The sequence below is a fragment of the Halichoeres trimaculatus genome, unplaced genomic scaffold, assembly GCF_033239565.1.
Source record: "Halichoeres trimaculatus isolate MK-OKI-2021-1 unplaced genomic scaffold, fHalTri1.1 fHalTri1_scaffold_15, whole genome shotgun sequence".
Classification (NCBI taxonomy): Eukaryota; Metazoa; Chordata; class Actinopteri; order Labriformes; family Labridae; genus Halichoeres; species Halichoeres trimaculatus.
The window spans coordinates 3,912,084-3,931,633 of NW_027437193.1; the positions used below are offsets into that span (position 1 = coordinate 3,912,084).

General features: G+C 37.1%; 1 protein-coding gene across 3 annotated transcripts in view; it reads left to right on the forward strand.

Moving 5' to 3' along the window:
• Positions 1 to 16,755, forward strand: part of LOC141804828 (guanine nucleotide exchange factor VAV3-like) — a 76,581-nt gene extending 59,826 nt beyond the window's left edge. For 2 of the 3 annotated variants that reach the window (XM_074689457.1, XM_074689458.1), the window contains exons 26-28: positions 10,823 to 10,876; positions 14,305 to 14,453; positions 15,822 to 16,755. In XM_074689457.1, coding sequence (XP_074545558.1) covers positions 10,823 to 10,876; positions 14,305 to 14,453; positions 15,822 to 15,863 — 245 coding nt within the window. In that variant the 3' untranslated portion in view covers positions 15,864 to 16,755. The remainder of the gene's footprint in view (positions 1 to 10,822; positions 10,877 to 14,304; positions 14,454 to 15,821) is intronic. The other variant, XM_074689459.1, reaches the window with a different exon arrangement.
• Positions 16,756 to 19,550: the final 2,795 nt, after the last annotated feature.

Sequence of the window (19,550 nt, forward strand, 5' to 3'; positions counted from 1 at the left end):
CAAAGCAGAGCGTGACATCAAGGTTTTCACTGAAAACGCCGACTTGCTGTTTACATGGCTACAGGAGCTGCAGCGTTTCAGAAAAATTCCACTCTGGAGACAGTGTTTGAAAATTTCTACTTTAGGTCGGCTAGAACAGCAGCAATACTTTTGCGTTTCATCCTTTAAAGGTTGTCGTGTAAGTGTCTCCTAAAGTATGGTGGCTGGCAGGTGTCAGCTGATCTGCAAAAGCAACAACACAAATGCAAAAGCCACAATACAATGGAAGTACAGCCACAATGGAAGTTAAGAAGACAATTTTCATATGGAAACAGAAAAGTTGTGGAAGTAAGTAAATGATTGTTTTCTTTTTTACCTTCAGCTCTGATAAATATAGCTCTAATACTAATATCAAGACATATTTTTTTCAGTAAATAAAGAAAAATATAAGTACTATGAAGGATATTACAAGGTGAGACCCCTATGAAGCGTTACTTATAGATAAAATTGATAAATACAATCATTTACTTATTCTTTTAACTTGTGCTGTGGCTGTACTTCCATTGTGTTGTGGCTTTTGGCAATCGTCCGACATCCATCAGCTACTGTACTAAAGCTCCTGAGTTTGAGATGAGTTTTTAACTGGTATTGAAACACACCGAAATTGATAATGATGCCCAAAAAAGCATGCCCCCAATCTCTGCTGTGGTGTAGGCGTGAGACAATCCGGCAAACAGCAAACTGCTGATACATCTGTGGGATTGTTTTTCACTTGAAAGATGAGTGAAAATACACTCCCTGCACATTAACAGGTTAAGAACAGCAGAGCTGTAAAAGGTACCAGTTTGTCTGCAGGGGGCGCAAAAATCAGTGGTAACCAAAAGTTCCTCACAGGAGCTTTAAGGACAATTTCCAGAAATAAATAAAACAAAATACAGAAAAATACTGTAGAAGCTACAAAAGGAAAAGTGACACAGGAACCTTATTCTGAATACATCTAGGGCAAGGGTGTTCAACCTGCGGCTCTTTGAATCCTTCACAGTGGCCCCTTGTAGCTTTAAAAATTATTATTAAAATCTATTTTTTATTTTTCTTACAGAAGGTATTGATGATTACATTGCATCACATATTGCAATACAACTTTCCATACACCTGTGGCTAACCTCAAATTTTACAGCTCTGGGAAAAAAACTAAATCAACAAAAAGACAAATCTGCAAGAAAACACAGATTTTAATTCTGTGTGACTGGATTCCTTAAACAGCAAATGTACTAGCTTAATAAATATGGCCCTGATATGTTGCAGAAACATTATCAAACAACAAAGAAATTATGAGTTAAGTGATAAAATCATTATATGCAATCAAATTCAAGTATTCTTTCAAAAATTATGAAATTTTTGCGATTATTTAAATTACACTTGTTTTTCAAATTTTGTAAATTTTTTTGAATTGAGAAGAAATTTTTGCATATTTTCCAAATTTCCGATTTTTTTAAATTTTGTACACTATTTAAATTAATAAAAGTGCAACTTTTCAAAATTCTGAAATTTCAACATTTTTTTGCATTTTTTTTTTTACATTTTTTTTTATTTTTCAATTTTTTTAAATGTTCATTTATTTCATTTTATTTTATTTATTTTTTTACAAATATATTAAATCATTAAAAAAAAACTAAGACATCACCTGTATAATTTTGTACATGCAAAAATCTTCTTGTTTAGATAGTTGCTCACTAGATTTTAACCATGTATAGAATTTTATACACTTTTAGTCTTTGTTGTGAAGATAAAGTAGTTTTTGTGGCTCGGGAATGACTTTAATCCAGATGAGCTGAAGCAAAACGGCTCCTATGACAGTAAAGGTTGCAGACCCCAGGAATGACTCTCAACCTGCTAACTTAAGGTTAGCCGGTTGATGTAATGCATGTTATAACACACCCATCTGGTTCAGGCTAATATTAGATGCTTTATGGAAATGCTGCTCAGAGTCAGCTGGAACATGCACTCCATCCTGTGCTGCTGAAGCACCATCTTTGTGTAGTTAGCAGAAATCTGTGGAGTCTTACCTGCGTGATTCTTCGCTGTACTTAAGTCCAGTCTGCGTCATCACCGGCCCCTAAAGACAGACGCAGATGCTCATTGACTCTGGAGGAGCGTGTGAATGAGAAAGGGGGAGAGGAGCGCGGAGGGAAACAATGCAACAATAGGAGAAAGACAGAGGGAGAGATAAAAGTGGGGAGGCGTATAGCATAAAGATTTGAAAACAGGGACACAGCTCTGCACCTGGAGCTCATGGTTTAACTCGTATCTTTTGTCAAAACCTTGCAGGTTTTAACATTATAACCCATAATTTCTGGGGTCAGATGCTCTGGACTATTTCTTTCTGTCTGGTCAAAAGACTTGCACATGATGAGGAGTCTGCAACCTTAACTTTCATGTGGGTTATTTTGTGTCAGCTCACCTGGTTTTAAGTTTTTCAGGAGCCAAAAAACTTTGTCTTTACTATAAAGAGAAAAAAGTGTATAAAATTCTTAACAAAGTAAAAATTTACTGAATGTTAATCTCACAAGAAGATTTTTGTGTTAATAAAATTGTACATGTGTTGTCTTAAATTGATATTTCATAATTTTGCAATAAAAAAGCCTGAAAATGTGAAATAGGAAACTAATTTGCTAAATTTTTATTTTTATATTTTATGAATTCAATTTTTTTCATTTTTTTTTTTTAGTTTAAGATATGGGCAAAAATGTGTAAAAATTCCCAAAACTGAAATTTCAAAAATTTGCCAAAATTCCATGAATTTGCTACAAAAATGTAATTCCAAAAATTTGCCAAATTTTCCAAAAATTATAAAAGTTTCAGAATTTGCATTTTTTAAACCGAATTTAAATAATTCATATTAATTTGCAGAATTAAAAAAAATGACATTCTCAAAATTTTCAAAATAAAAAAAAAAAATTCTAAATTTGAAAAATCTCAAAAAACTTAAGTTCAAAAATTTTGCAAAAAGTACAAAAAAGTTGAAAAAAATCTAAAAAAAAAACACAAAACTGAAAGATTGCAAGTGTTGCATATTTAGATCAGCAAAATGTTATCCCACATTTTTATTTAGTGCCAGTTTTTTGACCATAAATACTCTCTCTAAGAAAAAAAAATTCTGTATTGCAATAGTATTTTTTAAAGCTACAAGGAACCACTGCAAATGAGTCCAAGAGCTGCAGGTTGAAGACCTTTGCACATGACAAATCTTCCAGTTTGTGTCTCCCTCAATGGATTTGAGAGTGCAGAAACAACCGCGTTTGCATTAAAGTGGCTCTTAGTATTTTCTAAATTTGTTGCTCTGTTCCTTTAAAGATGCAGCTGAACTGTTCAGATATTATTTACACTCTCCTGGAGCCTGAAACTCTGACTGCAGTTTATTCAACATGCATTCTCAGGATGAATTAATAAGACATCCAAATACAGATGGTGTGTTAATACCAGATTTAAATGGAGAAAAATAGAGACGCAGGGAACAAAGGGAACGCAGGAGGTAGGAGAGAGCGAAGACAAAAGCAGGAGAGACGGTGAGTGAAAGAAATAGAAAAGAGCCTCGGCAGCTCTCGGTGGAGAGGTCCCAGTTAGGGCCCAACGCCCCAGGCAAGCACCAGGAGCCTGCTACTCCAAACGTCACACTCCGCACGCGGCTCAGCTCCAAGATGGCTTCACAATTTTCCTGACAGGACATGACATTTCACTTGGGCTGGCAGCAGAGAAAACCATGTGACAGCCGCCCGCTGACACACTCCTCGGGGAAACCCCTGGTCCAACCCGGGGAACGCGGCTGTTTCTGCAAAAAAACTGGGGAAAAGTTTGCAAATATGATCTGATGTAAAAGAGCAGGAAGCAGCTGGGGGTAAACTGTCGTAACTTAAAGAGAGGTGTACGTGTAAACAACCGCAGCGGCTGCGACAGGAGCCGAGGCAGGCGGAGGAACGTTGGAACAAAGTCAAAGTTAGCCCTTTGTGTCTGTTCGGATGTAAAATTCTGCTACATCCTTGTCCCTGTGCCTCCTTTGACAGCCTCGGTCTCCCAGCGCATCAGGCTTCAAAGCAGCTCCGCAAGAGGTGTGTTTGTGCATCAGTGCCATTCACAGCACAGAAAGCCTTGACAGACCCGTTGTTGCCTCAGTGCATTCTGGGATAGATTATTATTGCCTTAAGTCGTCCACCCCCATAGACAGACTTAGTGTGGGCACCGTGTTCTCTGTCTGGTAAACAGCCTCCATGGAAAGACAGATGTCATGCCAGAACAAAAAAACACACACACAAAATGGTTTGGATCTGAAAACAGACTCCTCATAGCGAAAGGAAAACAGAACGCAAGGCTGAGCAAACATTCACAAGATGCAGAAGTGCTGAAACACCATGAAAACTCCAGAGTAATTTGTTTGCAAACTCAGACATCTTTAAAGAAGTCTGTCTGGTTGCTTCTCGTCTCTGTCTGGGTGTGAATGGCGAGGCGAGGGAGCAATTAAATCTGATGGTTAAATATCTGCTCAGCTCTGAGGCCACAGGAAACCTCTCATTGTTTATTGCTACAAATTCTGAGCTCTTACAAACAACATAGGTCAATAGATCTGTGGATGATGTTTTAACTGAGATTTTTAGATGATGTTGTCTGCTTTGAAGGGAGGATCTGCAGGAGTTTTCCTTACTTGCCTCCGATTACGTCATAGGCTGTCCTCCGAAATACGGCGGTTGAATTCGGCCTCCTTTTTAGATAAAGGATGGCTCCTTCTTTAAGCCTATTTCTCCTTCCTTTACGTATGAAAATGTATCTTTGCATTTTAAATTATGTTATTGTAACTGATCACACACTTCCATACATCCTTTACCTTGGCACTGAAGTTAACCAATATATCCACCAGGGGGGGCAGCCCAGAGTCAAAAGTGCATGACAACGAAACTCAAAAACAAACATGGCGACTGTGGAGGAGGTTTTGCTAACGAATCGCTTGCATAAAAGACAAAAACTGCCAAAAACAACTCCGCCAATATAATATAATATAATTTAATATAATATAATATAATATAATATAATATAATATAATATAATATTATATTATATTATATTATATTATATTATATTATATTATATTATATTATATTATATTATATTATATTATGTATTAATATTATAGTTTTTGTTGTTCATGGTTATTATTATTAGGATTACTATTATTATTATTACTATCACTATAATTATTATTATTATTATTATTATTATTATTATTATTATTATTATTATTTATTCATTTATTTTTTTATTTTTCTTTATTCTCATTTATTTTTTTATTTTTTATTTTTATTTTATTTTTTTTCTTCTCTCGTCTTCTAAACTATTGTTATTATTATCCATGTCACAGTAACAATGCAACTTTTTCTAATCATTCAATTAATATTTTCCTCTGTAATAACAAATATCATCAACCACATTTTTAGCACACACAACCACTAAGTTTTGTTGTTCACACCTCACACCTGGTATGTCCCTGTATTGTCTAATTGCACAAATAAAAATAAAAAAAAAGACAAAAACAGAGGCAGCGTTGTAGCAGGTGGTGGTCGGTGAGGCTGTCAAATACGTCGCAAAAGTTCTGCCATTGTTGTTTCTTCTTCGTGTCTCACTAAAACTACACTGCCCTCAGTGGTTTCCAGTGGTACTGCTCCATTTGGTCCGTAAGCTTCACGGAAACCATTGACTGTATAAAGCATGGACGAAGCCTCCGCGATGTCACCCGTCTGTTCCTGAAACGGTGAAATGAAGCCAATCCGTGGACGCGTACATTAAATATGAGGCTGACTGAGTTTTTCTTCAAGCAGCCACTGGGGGACCGGCAGTCACATGACCTGAGCTGTATCTCTGATTGGACAATCAAACAATCCTAATAACTTCTAAACTGCTGAGTTAGAAAAAAGTCACTTCCACACTTTTTACTAAGGGGATGTTGCCCCTTGATGGGAACGCGCAGAAATACTAGAAAGGAACTCGGAGCAGAGCGTATCCGTACGTAGCCTCACATATCCCAAGATTCATTGCATGTGAATGCCGAACACGATGGTCACAGCCAAACCCCAAAAGGAGTCCTGTTTTCTCCAATCGGGAAGGATTTCAGGCTACTACTACGTGATAAATGAGTGTATTTCTAAAACATTGAAGAAGATTAAGTTTTACAGTTAAAAAATGTGTTTGGGATTTTTAATATACTGAGAAAAAACAGTTCTTTAAAAATAAAATAAATCTTCTCATAAGGAAAAATTCTATGTTTATCAATGTAAATTCCCTGAAAAAAAAATCTTTACTTGATTTTTTTTTTTTTTTAAGAGGAAATTTAAACAATACATTCAATCAATTCAGTACTCTAAAAATGCTGCTAAAACTATAACAGCTTGCATTTTCTAATTATTATTATTATTATTATCATTATTATTATTACATTTATTATTATTATTATTATTATTATTATTATTATTATTATTATTATTATTATTATTATTATTATTTTATTTATTTTTATCTAACATAACCCCTAGCACTTGTTCAAATATTCAAAATGTACATTTTTGGCTTAACTCTTGCATGTACATTGTGGTTCTATACTCTTTTAATAAAGAAAAATGATATTTGAAAAGTTAAATATTTTTTAAAAATAGTAAAAAAAATTAGTTTAAAAAAATGTTTTTAATGTAAGGTTTTAGTTTATGTGTTTGAAAAGTAATATTAGCCTGAGACGTGAGGGCGGTGAGTGACAAACAGGAAATGCTTTGTTAAGCAGACTGTCTCAATTCAGTTTGGCCTTTGCGGTCTACACAGGCTGCCTTTGGTTCACTTTATTATTCACTTGTTTTAAATACCCGGATAATGCGTCAAGAAAAAGAACTAACATTATTATTATTTTCATCATTTTGTTTCCCTTTTTGCTTACTCTTTAGCTCTCAATTTTTAGCGAGTTAACCCTGTCACAGCACAAGCTAATGATTCAATTCTTGGACATACCTGGTTAGCAGAAAGCTAATGAATGTCGCTCTTTGGCCTGAGCTGCTCTCAAAGTTCCTGAAAACAAGCGAAAGTGCAGCCAAGCTTCACCCTTGTTTGGGAAAGAGATTTATTTGTTTGGCGTTTTGTTTCACGTTGGTTGTGTTTTTCTTCCTCCCTGCTACGTCCGCTATCCTAGCTGCTCAGGATAGCATCTCTACTCGCTATCATCAACACACAAAGTCACTTGCACACTGGACGTGCTCTGATTGGCTGGGGTAACCACACTGTCTCTCCGCCCAGAAACATCCCGACACAATCAAAACATCAACACACAGGCAGAGGAGAGGGGTTGAGGCTGACAGACACTGACACACGTGTACAGAGACCTAGAAGTGCCGATTGAGCAGGATTATTCCTGTAAAAGTTGACATTTATTTTTTCCTCCATCAAGGCTTTAAAATGATGTTTATGTAAATCCTTCCTGCAGGTGTGTGTGTTGCTGTTTGTGAGCACTCGGGTCACAAAGTCGACACACACTGGCCTGCATTTACTTATCCCTGTGGGGGAGAGGAAGACGCCTTGGAACCATATTGTTGTGATGACAGGAGGTGGTTTTTCTCAGCGTAAGGGTCTGCTGCCTCAGATGGGGTTTCATACGGGAGCAGAAGTTGTTGGCTCTGTGGCATGGATTCCCAGCCGTTGCCTTGTCACGGCGCCGTGCTGTGCCCAGACGTATACTTACCCCCATGCTGCTGCTGCTGTTGCCCACCTGGTCTGATCCTCAAAGTGTTGTTTTGCTCTGTTTATTATGCAGTAAAACCCGGGGAAGGTTGTAGAGGCCACACAGTATGGCTGAAAGTATCCAGACATTTGGACACCTGATCTTTACGCCCATATGTGATATCACGTCCACAGACCATAAGCACCAATTTAGTGTTTTCACAATATTTTGCGAAGCTCTCCATAAAAGTTTGAAGCCTGGCTGAAGGAATTTGTCTCTGTTCCAACTCTGAAGTGTTGTTTTTGTTGGCTTATGCTGAAGCGTATGAGTATCTTCAGTTCAGAGGGAGCCGTATGTTAACACAGCACAGAGGCTTTGTGTTGGTTTAACAACTGAAATATACGACCAAACAGACCGGGATCAGTTCATTAAAGGCTCATATGACAAATAACTTCACTCTACAGAGGTCAGTCTCACTCTGAGACATGTGTCGCATCACTGGAACATGTTTCTCAGGTGTGAATGGTAGAAATGAGCCTTTAAGAGCAGCTGTTTTTGCATCTTGTTGAGTAGAGCTACACACTAATGCATCGGTACATGTGTACATGAAAATACACTTTTAACACAAAAATTTAAATATTTGTTCCTTTTTCTTCACTTTAGTGTTCCACCAAATTGTCCCACGTAAAAAGCGCCATAAGGACTATTTGACTGGCGCTGATTACAGTGTCACCTTGGGCTAGGATCTGTCATGTTTTCCAGGATTAGAGACTCTATTTCCCATGAGGATAATTCTTCTCTAATTTTCTTAATTTAAGTCAACTTTTTTTCCAGATACAACTCGACAAGGTAAAGTATTTATCAGTACAGTTACGTAGCGCTGTAGTTTGAAGAATGACAACAAGCAAATGTTGTAAGTCAGTAGCTGGCTTCATGTAGCGCTACTAGCAGCCCAGTGCTACATGACAACAAGCTAACTGTCATTTTGTACCGAGTTTTAGTAGCCGTCCATATGTAGCGTTGACAGTAGAGTCACGTAGCGCTCACTAAAAAGAGCTATGTGGAGTTTGTAAGTGATTTACGGCACGTCTAGGTCTCTATGACAACACCACGCCGGCTGATGAAGTTTAGTAGTGAGATCTGTGTTTTTCTCTGCTGAAAACAATTTCTGTGATTAATTTTGTAGTGATGGTGGACACTGGAGCCTAACTGTCAGACAGAAAAAGGACAGTAGAGCAGAAGAAAGATAAACAGGATAGAGAATAGAGTACGAGCTAAAGGCTAAAAGGGGTAAACTGTTTGTGCTAATGTTGACTCCAACCCACAGTCAGCAGTTATTCTGCAGTGGTCTGTTCAAACTTGAGAGTCTATCAATAAAATGAAGAGTGAGGTTACGTTAGCTCTGATTGGTAGATGACTGGCAGGACATGACCAGGATTCACTGATGTTACACATTACAGACATGTCTTAGAGCACCGAGCTAGCAGCTGAGCTAAATATAAACAGCTGCTAAACTACAAACAAACTGACAGTGTTTACTTGTTGTCACGTTAGCCTACAGATACGTTGGAGCACCAGGTTGCTGATAGCGCTACATATAGCCGGCTACTACAAAATTTGCTTGAAATCACGTTTCAAACCGTAGCGCTACGTAATTCTACTGAAAAGTCTTGCGTATCTGATGCAAAGGGCTTTGACAGACTTGTAGCAGGACCGTAGAGGCATCTAGTGTATTTTGGCTTTAACTGCTGAACGAGGGTTGGAGTGATCATTATCACAAACAGTTTAACCCGTGTTTTAGCCCGTGCTCTATCACTTTCTTGTTTATCTTTCTTCTGCTCTGACCTCCTTTTTTCTTTCTGACAGTCCTGCTCCAGTGTCTGACCAAGAAATCCTTTTCAGCCAAGAAAAAGGACAGGCCTTGCTTTCTACTTGGTCAACTCACTTGTTATTTCTGAGAAACATCATGTAAAAATAACAAATTCTGTCCTTGATAATCTCATTTTAAATCAGGGATTATGAACAGGTGAATATTTTAAAAAAAATGGGACGCTCATAGTCCTCACAAAGCCTTTAAAACATTTCTAGCTGACAGATTTCTTACTGCTAAAAATCATATCAGTTTGTTTTTACTTTTTTTTTGTTTTAGTCTTAGTATGCTGTTGCAAAAAGGTAACCAAAACCTCAAATCAAAGGATAAAAGGAACTGTTTTTGACATGATAATCTGTTTTTTTTCTGTCTTTTTTATAACAAAACTCCTGGGAAAATGAACTCCCAGAAAAAAATCACAACAATCAGTGACAATTGCTTAAAGACTAATGGATCATTTGTGATGTTATTAAGCCATAGCTTGCTGTGCCGTTGCTAGGACATTGTTCACACTGCAAAAAAATGAAATCTTATCAAGTGTTTTTGTCTTATTTTCAGTAAAAAATGTCTTTTTTGACTCAATATGAGCCACATTCGCCTGACTGGTTGAGAAAAATGTCTTATTTCAAGTTAATTAAAAATAAAAATGAGGTCTGAATTGCTTGGAACAAGTTTTAAAAAAATCTACCAATGGAACAAAAGTAAAGTTTTTGGTATGAAAACAATTTTTTGGTTTCAAGCAAATTTTCTAGTTATTTTTCTTGCTCCATTGGCAGATTTTTAAACTTGTTAAAGCAATTCAGAGCTCATTTTTGTCTTTAAATAACTTGAAACAAGACATTTTTCTGGATTGGTCAGGTGAATGTGGCTCACATTAAGTCAAAAAAGAAAACTCTTGATAAGATTTCAGTTTTTTGCAGTGTGAAAATAAAGGTAAACATAAGTCTGAGTGTTAAATGATCTGTATTATTATCGTCTTGGTCAAAGTTGGATGAGGAACCCTGTGCCGGGGAAACTCTGCTTTATCTGACTCTCTCTGTCTCCCCCTTCTCTCCCCTCCTCTTCCTCCATCCTTGCTTTTTGCTTATTTTTGACTTTGCCAACTTTTCTCTCATACTCTTCCTGTCAAACTTGTGTTTTCTTTGCTTATATTCTGTCTCTTCTCCCACCACGGCCCAACCTCCTCCTCCTCCCCTCCTCCTCCCTGTATCGCTCGCTTCGTTTCTCTGTAGTTCCTCCTGGCGGCTGCAGCTTTGTTCCTCCCACCTCCTCGCCTTTTTGGTCAGGTACAGGTACAGCTTTTCTACACTCTCTTTGTGTCTCCCTCGCTGTTTGCCCACATTTCCGGGTTTCCAAAGACTGTTATGTGTCTTGTTCTTCCCCATCTCTGTTAAATAATAGAGTCTAATGGTGCTGCTTTTACGTCATATTGAAACAGAATCTACGGGTTGCCATGTGGGAAGAAACATTCACTTCAGCTTTCTTTGATGCCGTATCGGAAATGTTGTGAGTTTCTGACAGCTATGATTTCTCCTACCTGGTGAAAATAACAAGTGAATTGTCAACAAACTCGTGGCAAAGAGCCGTAGCTCCTTTAGTGCTGGTGTTTACATTTTGCAAAGTGAATAATCATGAAAAACTTTAATGAATTCAGTAAATGGAAAGAGGAAATAGACATCTGTTGCCTGGTTTCTCCTTATTAGACTCATTAAATTTGTAAAATCTAAAAAACAACACTCTGTTTAGCTTTGAATGACTGTTTATGAATCACTCCAAGGTGAGTAATTAGGACAAACACATAAGAAATCATAAGAAAAATCTGTGATAACTATATTTCCCGTCACTCTGTGGACTCCCATGCTCTTTTTCATGAATGCATGCTCCTTTGTATGAACTGGCCGGGTGCTGGCATGCCGTGTATTCCTTTCATCCAGCATATCTGAACTTCCACAGATAAGGCAAACAAACCCATGCACACCTGTGTTCACATGAGATATGAGCCCTGACCTGCGTGTGCATAGGGATATCGTGGGTGCATGTTTAGCACTGACATGCAGGGCTGCAGAATGTGTTCCTCCCTCTGTCACTTGTAGCATGATTCATCCTCTCATCAGTGAATCTGCTTTTATTAGACGGGGTATTCAGCTTTTCTATATTTTAATGTAAATATGAAGTAACAATCCTGGGTGTTCAATCTGAGACCGTGCAGATTTTTATGTTGTAGAAATCCCTGAATCTGTCTGTACACTGATCAAAAATAGTCCATTCTAAAAATAGCACAAGATATTCACAAGATTTGCCAAAATGGCGTCATCATGTAAGCAGCTTCTGTTTAATGACATGTTGAAGGAGTGGGCCTCAAACACCAAGGTCAGCCCATAGCCACAGGAAAAGACAGGCTTCCAGTGGACTGACCAATCAGAGGGAAGAGGGTTTGTAGAGTGAGGAGCCTTAAAGTGATACTCTGGGATGGAACAAGTTGGGTCCTATCACAAGGTTTAGGGCAGAAATTACCCCTACAGCAGTGTTTTTGTGCAGCAGAAGCCCAGAGCGCACACACCAAACAGCCCCTCCCTGCTCCTCTGCAGGTTTCCTCTGCACTCAGACGGGGCCATATTTTACTAAACCAAAAACACAAATAAACGGACTCCCACTGAAAAAATCTGATATCGGTCTGCATTCACGCTTTATTTAGAGAATTTTCAGTGCGTTACTTTCACACAAAAACACCGCTAAATAAGGCTCTAGTTCTCATCGTGTCGTAAAACGGCGCTACCTCCACTGCAGAGCCACAGCTGGCTACGAGGCACTTGCCGCTTAGTGCATCAGTCTGCATTCGAAGAAAAACTTCTTGTTTAAAGTTACTCAAAGACAAAAATTAGCTCTGAATGGCTTGTGACAAGTAAAAAAACCAAACATTTACCAATAAAAGAGAAACATTACGTAAATTAAGACATTATTTAGCTTTCAGCAGATTTTCAAGCAAATTTTTCTTGTTCTATTTGTAGACAATTTTCACTTAAAATATTACAAAAAAAGTCACAAGATTTAATTTTTTTTTGCAGTGTGTGAACGTCCAATGCTAGAACAGGAAACACCATTTTTTAATATACAATTTTTGATCTAAATATATACGTACAACAGCAAGTAATTAGAAATAGACTCAGAATGTAGGTCATATGGTTTTCTGCCAATACAACATTTGGTTTAAAATATCTACCTAAAGATCTACCTGTCTTTAGTTATATATATATATATATATATATATAACTTTTATTTATTTTATTTCTGGTAATATCAATATTTTTCAAATGCAGACTATGTTCTGTTTGCAGTGACTGATATTTTTTCAGTGTTTATATACAAGAAAAATTGAAAAATATATATATATATCCATACAGGCTTTAAAAGCTAAAATGATAAAGACTTGCTTTACATAATTTAAAGCAAAAAAAAAAAATCCTATTTTTCTTTTGCTGGTGTTTTTGTCAAAACACTCATTTCATCCTCTATGTGAACCATTTTGTTTCAGCTGCTGTCTCTTTAAGGCTCCTCACTCTACAAACCTCCTTCCCTCTGATTGGTCAGTCCACTGGAAGCCTGTCTTTATGCATAGCTATGGGCTGACCTCGGTGATTGAGGCCCACTCTTTTTATGTGTCGTAAAACAGAAGCTGCTTACGTGATGACATCATTTCAGGAAGTCTAGATCTTGAGCTGTTTTTAGAACTGACCATTTTTCATCTATTTACAGACCGATTCAGGGATTTCTACAACATAAAAACCTGTACACCCTCAGATTGAACACCCAGCACTGTTACATAGCAGCACCCTTGGCAATGAAATCTTGCTGCATGGCTTCCAGAGTGTTTTCAGACAATGAATGAAACTGATGACAGTATAAACATATTAATTGCTGGTATATTAAATGAATAAAAAGAGCTATGTATACAAATGCTATGGACATAGATACAGTTGACACAGATATTTACATAAGATATTGCACCAACCAATACAGCAGCAGCTTGGGTTAAGCTAAAATAGATACTGGGGTGCTAGATTTGAAGAAAAATGGGTATTTTCAAGGAAAATATAGCAGATGTTGCACATATTGACAGAATTCAGGAAAAAGGTCTGAAAAATCTGAAAAAATATGATTAATTGCAGGTTTCAGGGGGAAAAGTCAGAATCCCTCATGCACAAGATTTCAGGCTGCCAGCAACAACACACAGCAACTCATTAACACCTAATACAGAAGTGCCAAAGAGGACTCAGATAATTTAAGGGTTAAGATAAAAATTAGTCACCATGCATCCATATTCTTTCTATTTCTCCAAAAGTGATAGACCTCAGAGTTTAGAGGATAACTTTTACAAAGCCCAGGATTTCTGAATACAAAGGAAAAATGCTTCAAAGGCTTCAAAAGGCTGACACAGGTGAGAAGTTCTCCAAACACTGAGTGGCAGGGTGCTTCAGATAAGGAAGTGCAACATGAGAACGTTTTTTTTTTCCTACACTTCAAAGCTGTTTTTTTCCACTTCTTCCAAAGTGACTAATAAAACTTGTGCATCATCCAAAGGGAACCAGTGAAGGAGGAGATTCTGGTTAAATGGCCGGTCATTCAGCTCTGAGAGGACGGCAGGATTATAGTCAGACTGTCTGAAATCTAGTGGAGATGACTTGAAATGATAAGACAGGATCTCTCTCTGTCTCAGTGTTTTCTCCCAGGGTGGTGGGTATTGCAGTAGCACGCTACGACTTCTGCTCCAGAGACACACGGGAGCTCTCCCTGCTGCAGGGAGACATCATCAAAATCTACTCCAAGATGACCAACGGGTGGTGGAAGGGAGAGGTCGACGGCAGGGTAAGTCTGCAGTGGGATGACAGGGTCCTTGTAGTTTTCTTTAAAGGTGTATTACAGGGGTCTGCAGCCTTTGCTTTCATAAGAGCCATTTTGCCTCAGCTCACCTTGATTTAAGACATTCTAAAGCCACAAAATCTAATTTATCTTCACATTAAAGAGATAAAGTGTATAGAATTCCATTCATAGTTAAAATCTAGTTAAAAATTATTGAAACTAGATTTTTTTTTGTAATTAAAAAAATTGTACATGTGATGTCTTGTTTTTTTTTTTTTTTTTTTTTTTCAATTAACCCCCCCAAAATTAAAATAATAATAATAATAATAACAACAATAATAATAACAACAACAATAATAATAACAACAACAATAATAATAATAATAATAATAATAATAATAATAATAATTATGAATAAAAGAGAAAATGATAAATTAACAAAAAAATCTAAACATTTTGAAATTCAAAAAAAATGATATTTTTTTTAATTTCACAACAATTTTGAAATTCCAAAAATTAAATAAAATGAAATGTCAAAAACTCTTAAAATTGTAAAAATAAAAATAAATAAATAAATTTCTCAAATGTCCTAAAATAAAAAATAAAAAGTAATTGAATAAAAAAATCAGCAACAAAAAAAAATCAAAATATTGAAATTTAAAAGTTTGCTAATGTTTCAAAAAAAATTTCACAACTTTTTTAATTCCCCCCCCCCCAAAAAAAAAAAGAAAATTTAAATGTCCAAAATGCGCAAAAAGAAAAATCAAATATAATAAATAAATAAAAAAACATTTTTTAAAAGAATACTTGTATTTGATAAAATATATTATGATCTGGCTCAGTGTATAATCCTTTTTGTTTTGTTTGCCTATGTTTTGCCACATATCTAGCATGTATATTAAACTGGTACATTGTCAGTTAAATGAATCCATCTACACAGAATTCAAATCTGTATTTTCTTCCAGATTAGTCTTTTTGTAGATGCAGTTATCTTCCCAGGGCTGTAAAACTTGAGGTTAGCCACAGGTGCATGGAAAGTTGGTGGGCTGTTGATGTTGTAGGAGGTGAAGTAGAGCGGTGGCAGGCTTTATTGACAGATGGGATGAAGATTTAGTTCAACTAAATGTTAACGCAGGATTTTATTTGGTGTCAGAGTCTTTAATCACCAAAACCCTCTGTAAGAAATATATATAAAAAAAAATGTTAATGATATTTTTTAAAGCTTTACAGAGCCACTGCAAAGGAGTCAAAGAGCCAAATGAGGCTCCAGAGCCGCAGATTGAAGACCCTTGGTATAGTGTGTAGTTAAGCAGAATTTAATTGTATGCAAACAGAAAATCAAACTGATTTACGTTTTTGTCTTTGGCTCTTCAGGTGGGCTGGTTTCCCTCTACCTATGTGGAAGAAGAGGACTGACCTTGCTGGATTTAGCGCCCGTTCAATGCCGAACACTTCCAGTGAAAGCCATTCAGCTCCTCCACTCTGTGCCCTCCAAGTCAGATCTCTTTGATAAAACCCAGAGACTCCGGACGGGGAGAGGAAGTGACAGCGCCCTCGAACTCCTTCCCCCTGCCCTCTGACAGACTCTCACACTGAGCAGATGTCAAATCACAGATTCCAGGAGCGTCACACCATATCTTGCCTTTTCTGCAGCCCCGTCTGCCCCCGCGGCCAACTGGGAAGTGCATGTGCTGTGCCCAGATAACCCCCATCCTCCCCCCACTCCTCCCCTTCCTGCTTCCTCACCTTGTCTCATTATTGATGACTCCATCGGATGGTGTGAGACTCGCCCTCACTGTCGTCATGTCTCTGCACCAGGACCAGACTGGAACGCTGATCCTGCTGACAGGTGCAGCCGAGGAACTCCACCAGATTTCAGTGCAGGAGCTCAAAGTCCTGTTTTCACCTCAAAGGAATCAGACCAGCAGACTGAGATTATATCTAAAAGCCAAAATGTGATTTGATAGTTTGTAAAGACAACGGTCAGATTTCACAGCCCCAGCATGAAGGGTTGATCCATCACCCACGTGTCAGCCGTTTTAATGACTCTCGGACTCATGGAGTCAGATCTGATTCATGTCCTGACAGGAGAACACCTCCTCACTGTGTCACTGATGATCATGAAATCCTCTGCTGATAAAGTTGTCTCTAATCTTTAATCCTGTCCTGTTCTGATTTGGATTAATCAGTACGTCTTTAAACCACCTCGTCCATCCTAACGACTGTCATCACAAGGTATTTGATTGGTGCCTGAATAAGAAAACTGGATAGATGCATAGGTAAGGTTAATGGTTGGGTGATGGATGAAAGGATGGATGCTGTTTCTCCACATGTGGAGAATTATCATCCTGTAAAACATAAAAAAAATGTAGGTGATTAATAAAAGTTAATGCTAAAACAAAGAGGAAGTGGCTGGCTTTAAACATCCAAAGTCACAGATGAATAAAATGCACAGATAGAGACAGGATGCTACATCAGGGTCATAAAAAAGCAGGTTTCTGTTGGTTTTATGTTACTGGAGGTACGGGTCCATAAATCAATATGCTTCTTAATATTTTGACCATTCACCGTCGGACCAGGAGAGCTCTTTTACATTCCAAAGATTTTGTGTTTACCTCCACTCTTTGGTTTCAGAATGAATGATTCAAGTGTGATGTAAGAGCTGCTAACTGCAGAGCAAGGTAGCACAAGGGCGTTAAGTGATGCTGTTTTCCTTCAAACGTTAACATCCCGCCAAGCATGTGTGTGACATCAATATTAAACCGAGCCGGCTCTTTGAATTGTACTTTTGAAATTTGATAGGATATTCTTCCCTCTTCAGAAAAATCTTTCATTGCGCTAACAAAGGCTTTTCAGTTGCATCACAAATCACATCTGTGTCTGACAGGCTGCTGGAGGTGCGGCGGAGAACTGCCAGAGCTCAAATAATGGCTAAACAAACAGAGCGGAGACGTATGGGAACTATTCTGATAGGAGAACATGTAAGCTCAGTAACACAGGCCTGTTTTCTTTTTAAATCCTTCCTCTAAAATGAAACCAAACTTTGGATTCTCTCATCAAAATTTCATAACGTGAGCTGCTTTTTGTAGGATCAGATCATTTCTCTCTCATTTGCTAATTGGGCACATTTCACAGCTTTAAACAAAGGACTCTAAAATTAATCTCCTGTTTGCAGGCATAAGTCATGTGGAGTGTGCTGCCTTCACATCACTCTGTTAAAGACGGCTCTCTGATGTTCAGCACAAAACCACCTTATTATTAATAACTGTTGTGTAGATCAGATGGTTTTTAGCTTTAACAAGTCCAAGTTTTAAAACGTGCCTGATATGTTTTTTTTATCTGAGTAGTAGAGAACAATAAGGTCAGGAAAGTATCATTTAGTCAGGTTGTGTTGGATGAAATTTGATGCAGCAGCGGAATATTTTTTTATTTTTCACATCTTGGGCTTAACTTAAATGTATAAAGTTGAGTGGTTACCTTTAGTTTTGGAACAGGAAGCCAATTTGAAAGTATTATAATCTGCAGTACCTCAAGTGTCCACTTGAAGCTGGCTGTCGAAGCATCAGAAACAAGATACAACATTTTTAAAAATTCAAAGCTTCCTTTTTTTCTAAATATTAAATTTACAAATTTCTTAAAATTACAATTGACAGGCACACTGTAGCTGTTAGCAAGTAGGCTAACGCTGGCACTGTGTCTCTTTTATCTCTGTTGCATGTTGACGGCGGGAACCTTTGGATCCATCAACTCCCAGTGGCTAAGTGTTCAGTTTAGCAGGTAGTCCCTCCAAGATAATTCCACCTTTTTTGTGATTGTTGCTAGCTAAAATGGCAAAATATCGTGGCAGCTTTTTTAAAAAATTGCAATGCATGTTGCAATGTTTTTTACGGTAGCGTATTCACCATGCATTCACCCGAGAAAAAACACAAAAAAAAAATCAAACAAAAAACAAAAAAGTAACCTCCTGTTTTTACAACATAAGTATGCCATAAAAACAGTATTTTTTATTGTTTTTTAATTTCCTGTTTTATGAGTTACTATGTCATTGAAACAGAAAATATTCATTTTTGATTTTCTTGTTTTTATGTGATACTATCGCACAAAGACACGAACCTGAAAAACAACAACAAAGAAAACCTTTGTCATCTCAATGAAGAAACACATTACACAGCCCACCTTAAAAACATGCAACAAGTCATGCAGCAGAGCATCATGGGAATTTTTTTTTTCTGTTTTTAAAAGATAGTATCGCATAAAAACAGGAAATACAAGAATAAAAGGGAAAAATTCTGTTTTCATGAGATAGTCTTAAAGACAGGAAGAATTTTATTTAATTTATTTTTGGGTAATTGATATTATGCTACTGTAGTATTTGGATTCTTTTTTTTTCTTTTCTTTTTCTTCTTTTTGAGAAAAAATTGCAAATTAAGATGCAGTTTTTTTTCTTTTTTTAATAAATAAACAATTCATTTAAAAAACAAACCCACATGATTCAAAGAGAATAAAACAGCATTGAATGTTTTAAGTTAATTGCCACTCAGTGACCTTTCTCACTTCTTCTTTTACACACACTCTACATATGATTTCATTACACATTCAAAAGTATACTTAACATAAGCCTTTAAAAACCTAAAAAATATATATATTAATACATGTACACACAAACGCACCCTGGACCCACCCTTCTCTCAATTTCTAGGTGGCCCTGAATTCACAGGAAATGGTTGAATTTGGGTAAATTGTTGCAATTGTGAAATTGTAACTTCCTGAAGGACTAAGCAGGTAGCAGAAAGGCTGCAGTCCTGAGACCAAGGGGTGCCCACCAGGGGCGGCGCTATGGGTGGTCCCAAAGGTCCCAGGCCCACCCTAAACCTTCCTTTCAATTTTTTTTTTATTTAATTTTTTTTTAATCGCTTTTAAAAGAGCATTATGAAATTGTGTCACTTTTCGTTTTACTAGTGAAAGATGCTCTGTCTTTGTAAAATGAGCCATGGTTTTGAGCCTGATGGAAATAAAAACAACAACTGTGTTACGGAACATTCAGCTACAAGGGGCGGGATCAGTACATTATTTTAGGAAAGACTGTCGATTTTTGTTTATTTT